Source organism: Microtus oregoni, unplaced genomic scaffold (genome assembly GCF_018167655.1).
Source record: "Microtus oregoni isolate MIOR12 unplaced genomic scaffold, Mior012 000018F_ref0000195, whole genome shotgun sequence".
Classification (NCBI taxonomy): domain Eukaryota; kingdom Metazoa; phylum Chordata; class Mammalia; order Rodentia; family Cricetidae; genus Microtus; species Microtus oregoni.
Genome location: NW_024543077.1, coordinates 32,389,627 through 32,401,259, shown reverse-complemented (window position 1 = coordinate 32,401,259; position 11,633 = coordinate 32,389,627). Strand labels below are relative to the sequence as shown.

Sequence of the window (11,633 nt, the reverse complement as noted above, 5' to 3'; positions counted from 1 at the left end):
ACAGACAATCCCCCCCAAAGTAAAAGTGTTATTCAGTAAGAGGGAGAGAAGTACTAACACATGCCACAATGTGAATGGACCTTGAAAAATACCATGGGGGGGGGCAATGAAAGAAACTAATTGCAAATGTCCACTGATTAATGATTACACTATGTGCCCCTTGTAGGCATTTGTGCCACCAAGCAGAGTTCCCCTGTGGCTTCTGCTTCCCCCGAAGTCAGGGCAGGAACTATATATAAACTGTAAGCTGAGATAAACCCTTTCCTCCCCAAGTTGCTTTTGGTCGTGGTCTATCAGAGCATGAGAAAGCAAGATACGATCTCCTTATGAAACCGTGGAAATATTATAAAGTGGAGAGTGAGGGCAGGACTGATTTCTCAATGTATAAAGTGGAAACGGAGGGTCATTTGTTCAAAATGTGTTCTGAGAACACGAGTTCCATCCCTGAGATCCACACAGTGGAAGGAGAGAACCAATTCCTGCAAGCTGTCCTCTGGCTTCTCGATAGACGCTATTGAACTTGGATGTGTATAGGTGCACAGAACAAATAATGAAGGAAATAGAAGTTTAACGCTTTGGCAGAGCATTAAATCAAAATAGGGCCTTCTACACATGGAGACTGTTAGGCACAGGCCTGTTTGCAGGGAGCCAGGAAGGATGATTTGGCTCTGGCCAGAGCAGACAAGCGCCTCCTTCCAGTAGTGCTCGCTGGATAGGCTAACACATTCATTCTTTCCCGCAATGAAAGGGACATGATGCTGATTGATGGTGAAGTCAAATGGTGATTGTTTGTACCTTTGAGGACTAATCACAGGTCAGGAATTCCCGGTGTCTGATGTCTTCTGCTTTTATGGTGCCTGTTGGCTTTCTGCGTACTCTGGGTATTATCGACCCAGGCCAGAAAGATAATTTCTGATTAAATATCATATTGTATGTCTCCTAAGTGCCAAAGATAAAGAATGACCTCTTTAAGGCTAAGGTACAGTGGATGAGTACTTGTGGAGGCCTCAGTGTCCATCTCCAACACACACACCTACCACCTTTAACTTCCTGCTCTCTGAACTCTTCTCTGATTTCCTCAGATCTTATTAATATGTCAGTACTCAATGAAATGCTTACAGCTAGACATCTGGGTGTGTGGGTGGTTCTAGAGGCGACTCAACAGTGATGGGCAGTTAAATATGCGTTTTATTTCATGAGCTGCGTTCTGGTGCAGTTATGCTTTCTCTGATAAAAGCGATTTCTAGTTTAGTTGGTGAGCACAGTCTCTTAATCGGATATTTTCGTCCGCCAGGGGAAGAGCGAGGTATCGAACTTTTCCGAAGATAATGAGAAATATGTTTGAAAGCAAGTTCAGCAACACAGAGCGAGCTCTAAAAGGACACCAAGCTCTCTCCTTGACATCAAATGCACTTCATCCGTTTGATTCTCAAAGAACACTAAAGTTACTTTTTTTTTTTTTTTTTCTGAACTAGGGTCTGGCTACATAGTCCAGGGTGGCTTGCAACTGGCGACCGTTCCCCTAACTCAGCTTTCTGAGTGCTGGGATCACAGGAGGGCACCATCAGATCCGGTTTGAATTTACCTTTTCATTTTCAAATTATTAAAACACCACAAAACTCCTTCAGATCAATCTCTGCTGCTTGGCCAAACTTGGGTGACGGACTGGGCATTTCCCAAGACGGCCTCTCGGGAGCCAAGTCGTTTACCCTTTCAGACTCCAACGCGAGCTTTTCTCCGTGCTCCGGCTACTGAGTAGCTCAGCTCTCTCCGCCTTCGCTTTGGCTCCTCCCCTGCACCCCCTTCCACTCTAGTCCCCGCCCCCTAGCCAGACCCCGCCCCATCCGCGCCCGGGGCCCCGCCCATCAGCGTAGCGCGGCGGAAACGCGAGCCGTGAGCCGCTCTGGCCCGTCCGGAGGACTCGTCGTCGGTGCCCGCGGCTCTCGTGGGTTCCGGTCGGCGGTGGGCGGGTCCGCCGTGCAGTCCGCTGTCGCCGCCGCCGCCGCCGCCGCCGCCGTCTGCTTCGGCTCTGCGTTTTTAGGCCATGGGGCAGCAGGATGTGTGGCGGCTCCTGTCGAGGTGAGTCAGCGAGCGAGCCCCGGCTGAGGGGCGGCTCGCCTTGCCGGTGTCCACGGCAGGCCTCGCCGACCGGGCGCCCTTCCCGCCGGCCCGCGCCGTCCGCCGCCGCAGGTGCCCGCCCCCCCCCCCCCGACTTTGCTCTTTCTAGCGCCTTCTTTGCAAAAACACCTTCATTTTCCGTCAGCCGTGACCTCGCACGACTCCCCCCCCCCCCCCCCGACTCCTACTTATTTTCTTTCTTGGAGCCGGGTGCAGTTTGGGGACGTGCCACCTAATTTACTGTGTGTCACACAGGTGTGACTGTTGAGCGCCTGGGATTCCGTTAGATAGAGGAGCTTGATTAGCAGCTGTGCAGCCAGCTGCAGCGGCAGCGCGGGTGTTGGGAATCAGCAGAAGAGCGTCGTCGCCCTATAATGCGTTTGGCAGGAGCACGCGTCCAAACATCAACTTTTCGTTTTGTTTTGCTTTCCGGGAGAGGGTTTCTCTGTAGCTTGGAGGCCTGCCCTGGAACTCGCTCTGTAGACCAGGCTGGACTCGAACTCACAGAGATTGCCTGCCTCTGCTCCCCCCCCCCCCCCCCCGATTAAAGGCGTGCACCACCACTGCTCGGCCAAATACTAACTTTGTAAAGGTGCCTCTCACTGCAACCCCAGCTATGCACTATGCAGAACTGTGGTAGCACTCATCCTAGGAGTTCTGCCGCGTGCAATGCTTTGCCCCCGGTACCATACCCAAAAGCTTTAACTGTCCCCGTGAACTCCTTCGCAGAAGTCATTTTGGGGGGCGGGTGGCCGAGATGTTTACTGTTAGCTATCTGTGCGGTATAGGAGCGCCTGGACAGTGGAACTCACCTTTGTTCCGCTGCAAGTCCCTCATGCCTCATGTTTTGTCACGTTCCTGCAGGGAGATGGGAATGTTTCTTTGGTCTAAATGAATAGTTACCGGTTCCACTAGAGAGACAATTCAGCGGTTTAAGAGCCTGCCCTGCCCTTGACGGGCAGGCTCAGAGGATTGGGGTTCTGTCCCCTGTGTGGCTCCTAACTACCTGTAACGCCAGCGCCAAGGAATCTGACAGTCTCTTCTCATGGGACACCTTTTATCACATGGGCACACACAAATATACATGTAATTAAAAATAAATCTTAAAACTAGTGCTGTTTCAGGGAAAGCGCCTAAAAATGTATCCAGTGATGCGATTCTCAAGTTATCTCTTACACACCAAAGAGTTGCCTTGCTTCTCTTTTTTTTCTGTCTTGTGTGATAAATACTAACACCTGAGCCTGTATTCGTTGTTGGTGCTTTCTTGATGACAGCAAATTCTAAATTTCTTGGGAACCATGTTGCAAAGACACGTGTATTAACAAAGTTAACTTCAAGTTGAAAGATTCTGTCATTACCTAGGTGAGCTTGCCTGCCACGCACGCACGCACTCACGCACGCATGCATGCCTGCGCTCGCTCAACTGACTAGGTGCGGGGCTCTGAGAACCTGTCTGTCTGGAAGGAAAAGGGCTTGTGTGGCTCTGTTGATGCGATTGGCTGATGCCATTGGACTTCGGCCTCACTTTGCCCCTGCGGACTATTGGCTGTTCCTGCCACCGCTTTTCCACTGCGCGGGCCAATTTGGCTCTTGGGCGGTGTTCTTTGCCCCCACATCACTTCTTTGGAGACAAGTCTCCAACATATTGTATAACCCGATTCACTCTGAGCCCTAGGCTGCATGCCTCGATTGCACTGCTCATGTATGCAATTGTGTGTGCACTAGATTTCCGAAGGGTCTTTGTCGCTAGTTTTTTGTTTGTGTGTGTGCATCAGCAGGCTAAGTGATGAGTACGACATTCATGGGACCGTTCGGAACACTGTTTTTGTTGCTCCTCTCCCTGCCCTCCTCCCCTGGCCGCCTGTCTCCCTACCTCACTCCCTCCAGCTCTCCTGCTTTCATGCCATTTTGTTCTTTCATTGCCACCTGTCTGTCCCCATGGCCCTGATTTTAGTTTTATAATCTACTACACACACACACACACACACACACACACATATCCATATATGAGAGAAAACATGCAGTATTTGCTGAGTCTGGGACACTTTGCCTGACACAATATGCTGGCTAGTTTTTATGTCAACTGTCGTCACCCCAGAAGAGGGCGGAGCCTCAGTTGAGAAAATGCCTCCGTAAGATGGGGCAGTCGGTAATCCTGGAGGGCATTTTCTTAATTAGTGATGTATGGGGCGGGGTCCAGCCCATGTTGGTGGTGCCCTTCCTGGTCTGGTGGCCCTGGGTGTGACAAAAAAGCAGGCTGAATGAGCCATGAGGAACAAGCATAGATGGCACCAGCACTCCTCCATGCCCCTGCATCAGCTCTTGCTTGCCATTAGATTCCTGCCCAGTTTGAGTTCCTACCCGGACATCCTTCAGTGATGAACAGGCATACGGAAGTGTAAGCCAAATAAACCTCCCGTTCCCCAAGTTGCTTTCGGTCATGGCGCTTCATCACGGCAGTAGAAACCCTAAGACACAGTGACTTCCAGGTCCTGCAAGTGTCACGGAGTGGGTTCTCTGTCCTGCTGTACAATTCTCTTGTGTCCACGTGCCACAGCGCCACATTTTCCTTTCTCTGAGCTGTTGCTGGCTCCCTAGTTCCATTTGTTGTTTGTTTTTGCTTTTGTGAAGGACGCAGCTGTAAGAAGGACTGTAACATCCAGGCATCTCTTTGATAGGGCGGAGTTCGCTATTTTCCCACCAACCTTATTTCTTCTTGCAGACTCCAGTTTATACAACACCCTGGGTTTAGCACTTGTTCCTTTTGCGGAAACTTGGTGGGCTTATGACTTCCAGCTAGAGAAAGTTCTTTGTGTGACGGCTAGATGTAGACTATTGGATTTTACTCCAGAGCCTGCCTTTTGTCTGCTTCGAAGCTCTCAGGAGTACCTTCCTGGACGTGGGATTAAATAAAAGAAAACTTTACTAGCTTGGATCTCCAGGATTTGGATCTCAGTTTACTTTCTGACGAAAATAGTCTTTTGTGGCTGCTCAGAGTTATTGTTCTGGGCACTGGTTATCCGGTGGGCAGTGTGTACCAGGTACTCTTACCAGCCCTTTAGTAAATACTTAAGACAAAGTGTATTTATTTACTGACCTTGCTAAGTGTTTTCAAGAAAAAAGTGGGATAGTGTAAAGCCACCTTCAACTAGAGGAGGGTAACCATCAGGAGACCGCTGCTGTCCTCTGCTTAACTGCTTCGTTTGGCTCCTGTTTGCTGGCCCCTCCTTTCTTCAATGCTAGATGGACCAAGGTGTGCAGTCTTTGAGGCCTATTATCCTTTTGTTCTCTGTGCCAGGAGATACAAACCCAGTCAGAGACCAAGCATAAGCACTCAGTGACGGTCACCGATGACAGCAATAGGACCAGCAGGGCGCTATTGGGCGAGGGAGAAGGCTCTCGGGTTCACAGGCAGCTTCTCACCTCTGGCACTGATAGGGTTAATAGAGTGTAGGCCTGCTATTCCCATGAGCAGGCTGCCTTTTAAAAATTGTGTTTTATTTTCTGGAAAAGGTGAATGAACATTTAAAAAAAATGTTTGTGATTTTTAAAATAGCTGTTGACTAACCAGGAACAGAATAACAAAACACACTTGCAGACTAACCTGTGCGCTGCAGTGTTTGTATTTATTTCTTGCAGACAGGTGGAGGTTCTAGAGCCTCTGTGGTTGCTCTGGGACCCCCCCCCCCCCCATGTGTCTTCAGTCCTGGCTTTTCTTGTAGGCTTCAGGGTCGTTTCTTCATTTGTTGTTGAAAGTTTCTACTTTCCGTCACAGCAAACGCAACCTAAAAACCAAATTCGTATTTCATCCTGTAAAGCAGTTAGTACCCTTTAAGTGTCTCAGGACCAGTATTTCCCTTCCTGTTCTTGCTTGCAGCCATCCCCTTTTCCAGACGTCCGCTCAGTGCACCGTGTCCCTGTTTTCTGTCGCTTCACCCCTGAGTTAATCACCCGAGTAACTCGCTTGACTTTTCGGCTCTACTTAACCCTGGCAGCTGCCAGTGCAATCTGAGTCTCTGAGCCTTTTTTCTTTTTTTAATCACATTTTCTTGCTTGAGCAGTTCCTTGTAGAGTTGTGTGATTTCGTAAGCTTGTATTTGCTTGACTGGATGATTGCAACAATGTTTCTGAAGCTTGTATCATCCTAAAATGATGGTGTTCCATTATTGTTTGCTTGTTTGTTCATGTATTTGTTTTAAGACAGTGTCTCACTGTGTATCCACCGCTGGTCTGTAACTCTCTGTAACTCGCTGTCACCAGGCTTGCCTGGAACTCACAGAGATCCAGCTGCTTTGCCTCCCCGGTGCTGGGCCTAAAGACGTGGGTTACGGCTACCATAGTTGTTTTTCCACCTTCGGATGTCTTGTAATCACCAGGGAGATTTCTGTGTCCTTCAGTTTCTTCTGTGGTCTTTGATGAAGCAAATACTTTGCCCTTTGAGCCAGGTTTCCAGCATTTCACATTCTCTGCAAGGATTACATAGTGTTGGTGGTAACTGAACCAGGGCTGCGTTGCTAGAGAGATGTGTGTACCCCTCCTATCCACCAGATGGCAGTCTTGGAGCCATTAAAAAAAGAAAGCTAAGATGCCAGGTGGTGGTACACACCTTTCATTCCAGCACTCCTGAGACAGAGGCAGGAGAATAGCTGTAAATTCGAGGCCAGCTAGGACTATTACTCAGAGAACCCTGTGTTGAACACCCCCCTCCCCCCAAAGAAAAAAAGGCTTGGGATAAATTGGATACTGAATTCTCAAGTACCATGTTTTATATTTTTGTAGTACTAGTGATTGAACTAAATGCTGTATCACAGACTACATCTCCAGCCCCAGTATCGGATTTTAAGTCATAGGTTAGTTGGCCCTAAATGGAAACAATGTGAATGTATAGAAATGGTGGAGAAGTTAGTTACACTTAACTCTTCTTTACTCTCCTTGCCACTGGTACGGGGTCTTTGTGACTGCAGGTGCCTTACGCGGTGCTTTGCCTGTGGGTGTGGTCACTGTGGGTCAGCTTCTTGATTCTGGCAGAACTGTTTCATAGATTAAATGGGGACTTGAAGTTAAGCCTGCGTTTCTCATGTCCTCTTCTGCTCAGGCAGTACTTAAACCATTACTTAGATCTGCCAGACTGGCGGCACCCTCTGCAGCCTTGACTGGGCGCTGGCCTTATTAAGGACTTCAGAGCCTCTGTGGTTTGACCGAAAGAATTCTTCTCTCCCCAGTTCGATGTGCTGGGAAATAAGGCAACGGTTCTGAGTATGCGTGTTTGTCTCTTGTGAGCCTTTCGATACTGAAAAGACAAAATTGAGTCAAGTAGACTTTTTAAATTGTTTCTTAGAAATCGGCTGTTTGAGTGTTTAAATCGGGTGTTACAGATTTAAGAGACTGTGTGAGGGGTTGGGGGACAGATTAGTTGGGTGAAGTACTTGTGCAAGCATGCCACACTCAAATGCCAGTGCTGGGAGGCGGAGGCAGGAGCCCTGGGCTTGCTGGAAAGTCTGGTCTAGCAGGTTCAGTGAGAGGGAGTCCTAAAAAGATAAACTTGAACTTGAAATCAGGCCTTGAAGCAGTTGACACTCAGCCTTGACCTCTGGCCTCAGCATGGGCACAAAGCCTGCATGAAAACCCTTTCTGGAAAATCCTCCTGAATTACCTGTCACTGTCACTTCTGGCTATTTTTTATAGTGTTTTATTTGAAGGACAAGTTGCTTGCACTTTGTAGTGGTCATTTTGTCGAACAAAGTACCCACGCCTGTGCCTCACCTCTAGTCAGTACTGAACTGGGCAGTTGCCGCCAGAGTTTTAGGATAGTGATCCACAGGGTCTTCAGAAGACTCTGATGTACAGACACGTGGCGGGACACTGGGCTGGGAGCAGAAGGCTTCGCTGTAGTGAAGCAAATTTAAAATATGCTAGGTCAGAAATGTAAATCGTGTCTTATTCAAACAAAATACATGATTTCTTTCTTTGGTTGTATTGTCAATTTGAGCATAATTTAAAAGAAAAATAATATAACTTCTAGAAAGTCACTTGGATTTCAGTTATTCATATACAACAGTTTCACATATTCGTAAGTGGTAGCAGTGATGGTCCTAGATTTTCTTTATTTCCTTTTTTGTCTCGGTTATTCGTTTTGCGTGCTGTCTGTCACTGAAAAGCATTAACCCCTGGCAGCTCTTAGTTCCACCAGACAGCGTGCACATCTGCAGATGGCCTGGGCCTTGTTAAGGCTGTGCCTGCCGATTCCTGCTTTGGTTTTTCTCTGTATCTTAAGTTTGATGTCTTCGAGAAGAAGCACCCATCACAGGGTATTCTAGCGATGCCCTTTTCTGATGTTCGGTCACCACCTTGTGAGTTTCCCAAGAGCAAGAGATGCTCAGTGGTCTCCTGCCTCCTCTTCCTAGGAACCATATCATATGCATGTGCCACCATCGTCGAACCCACAGTCAGCTGAGAAGAGGGAACCTCAGCTGAGGAGACGCCTCGGTTAGATTGGCCTGTAGCCAAGCCTGTGGGGCATTTTCTTGCTTGTGTATGAGCGCCAGTCTGTGTGAGCAGCGTCACCCCTGGCATGTAGTTCTGGGGTGTAGAAGAAAGCAAACTGAGCAAGCCAGGAGCAGCCAGCCGAGAATGAGTGTTCCTCTGTGCCCTCTGCTCCAGTCCCTGCTCTGGTGACCTCAGGATGATGTGTGACCTGTGAGCTAGGTAACCCTTGTCTCCCTAAACTGCTGCAGGATATAGGTCTGTCCATCCTGATTGCTTGTTTAGGAGGCCAGAGCAACGTAGGCCTCTCCCAGGGCTCTCTCAGACTTGCGTATTGTGTTTCATCCTTACCAAATTAAAATAGTGACAGATTCCACATTCTTTACACAATTAACAAAATGTAATTTAAAATTTTACAGATTTTTGTTTGTGGAATGTTTTGAGATTTTCCAAAAGTTAAACTGAAGTTTCGTTCAAAATTTTTAATCTAAAGGCGTGTGCAGTGCTTACAGATTGGTTTAATCTGATGGCGTGTGCAGTGTTTACAGATTAGTTTAATCTGATGATGTGTGCAGTGTTTACAGATTGGTTTAATCTGATGACGTGTGCAGTGTTTACAGATTGGTTTAATCTGATGACTTGTGCAGTGTTTACAGAGTAGTTTAATCTGATGACTTGTGCAGTGTTTACAGATTGGTTTAATCTGATGACGTGTGCAGTGTTTACAGATTAGTTTAATCTGATGGCGTGTGCAGTGTTTTCAGATTAGATTGAACGTGTCTCCGCTCTCCATTTCTCTTCCCCCCCCCAAAAAATCTCTGACAGCTGTTTATTGTTCTGTGTGCTTCAGAACTGCCATTCCCAAAATGTCCTACACTTGAAAGCTCGCGGTATTTTCTCAGATTTACTTCTTAGGAGCACACATTATTTCAGTTCCATCCTTCTGTGTGTGGGATGCTTAGAGTTGGTAGCTCATTTCTTTTTATGGCTTCCATTCCTGTATGGATTTACTTAAGGATATCTTGGTTATGCCTGTATTTTGCATCTGTAGATGCAGCTAATATAAAATACACATTCAGGTTTGTAGGTTTTCTTGTAGATGTAAGCTTCTGGCTCATTTAGTCAAACTCAAAGAGTAGGATTGCTCGATCATACAGTGTTGTAGAGAGCCGTTCTCAAGCATAACAGCCATCTTCATCACAGCTAGGACTGCTTACAAAAGACACATGCGCGCACATACACACAGACGCCACACAGACACACAGACCACACATACACCACATATATACACACACACCACACACATGTGCACACCGCATATACACACAACACACATACACCACATATACATACACAACACACATGCACACTGCATATACACACAACACACACGTGTGTACACACATATACCACATATACACACATGCACACTGCATATACACACACACAACACACCACACACACACACAAGCTGAGCTCAGACTTGTTGACGCGGTTAGTTCTCCTTAGAGTTTGGGGAGACTTAGTAGACCCTCACTGAAATTCCAAATTTCCTTCTTGTACCTCCCCGCCTTCTGTGTGTAACTGTCCTGTTTGCGCATGCCCTTGTGGTCTTGGAAGGCAGAGGGTACAGATCATGGACGGTTAACGGAAGCAGGGACTCCATCTACGTAGCTATGAGCGAGCTAACATCCATGTTGGGACAGGACAGTCTAGTGGTGCGGCTGCTCTACATTCACCCGCACCCCTCCTCGTACGTGCTCTGTAAGTAACCCCAGTAAAATCAGGGTTCCCCAGGTTCCACGTTAGTGGAGCTACTTCAGTTTCTTTGGTGTCCTGTAAGTAGGTGGCTGTATATGATATATACATCATATATCTGTATATATGTATATACACACATATGAAAGTTCACTGAACACCTGGGAAGAGGGTGCTGCCGAAGCCCTTTGAGATGGGCGTCATTTCATGGCTGTTCAGTCTGTTTTCAAGGTTCTGTCCCAACACAGTTAAGGCCTTCCGGTGTTTGTGCATCAAGACACAGTTGCCTGTGTTGCTGGACTCATTGCAGTCTGCGTCTCTTTCAGGTTCAGCTCCCTCAGAAGAGCCAGGGTTGTTCTGCAGCATCTGGTAAGTTTGTACTGTGCTTTGCTGTTTATGATAGAACTTAAAAGTGTCTCTGTTAGGGAAGTAGGCAGGCCTGGGATGGCCGGTTTCCTTGGCTTCCTAACCACTGCCGTCAAGCTCCCATGATGAGACATGCCACCTCCTGCACACTCTGTGTTTTAAGGCTGTTTTAATGAGTATGGTTAAATCTGACTGTCTGCAACTTAATCTTAGTTTATTGTTGCTTTCTTTTATATATGTGTGTGTGTGTATAAAATGAGGATAGTCTTTACCATACAGTGATTCAAAAATGTTAAAAAGGTATTACATTTTAAGACTTAGCGTGCGGGCTGGAGAAATAGCTCGGCAGTGGTTAAGATACTGACTATTCTTGCAGAGGACTGGGGCTCAGTTCCACGGTGGCTATCAACAGTATGTAACTCCAGTTCCAGGAGATCTTATGCCCTCTTCTGGCATCTGTAGGCACTGTGAGCATTTGGGACATAGACATACATGCTGTCAAAGCACCCATACACATAGAATAAAATTTAAAAATCTTAGAGAACACTGATACGGTATATAATGTATAAATAATAACTTCATACTTTAGCAGTTATTGCTAATAATAAATGTTAATGCCTTAGCAGTTATGCTAATTGTACCTTGTGAAGCTAAACATTTGTTGTTTATCAGATTACAGAAAAATCCTTTTTATTCAGGATTTTTATTGTATCTCCTGTTGAATCTGATGAATGCCTTAGTAGGAATGAGCACCTGCTATAGATCCATGTGCAGGAGCTGCGCTAAGTACGTCATACATGTACTAGCTCAACTAATCCTCACTGCAGCCTAAGAAGGGAGCCTGGAGCCCTCAGGTGCAGTTCTAGAGCCTCTGCAGTAAGAGCTTTTGTTAGCTTGTGGTAAAAGCT

At 47.0% G+C, this 11,633-nt stretch overlaps 1 protein-coding gene across 1 annotated transcript in view; it reads left to right on the top strand.

Moving 5' to 3' along the window:
• The first annotated feature begins 1,909 nt into the window (after positions 1 to 1,909).
• Positions 1,910 to 11,633, top strand: part of LOC121458948 (3-hydroxyisobutyryl-CoA hydrolase, mitochondrial) — a 47,495-nt gene continuing 37,771 nt past the window's right edge. The window contains exons 1-2 of the mRNA XM_041668383.1: positions 1,910 to 2,079; positions 10,686 to 10,728. Of these exons, the coding sequence (XP_041524317.1) occupies positions 2,045 to 2,079; positions 10,686 to 10,728 (78 nt within the window). The 5' untranslated portion in view covers positions 1,910 to 2,044. The remainder of the gene's footprint in view (positions 2,080 to 10,685; positions 10,729 to 11,633) is intronic.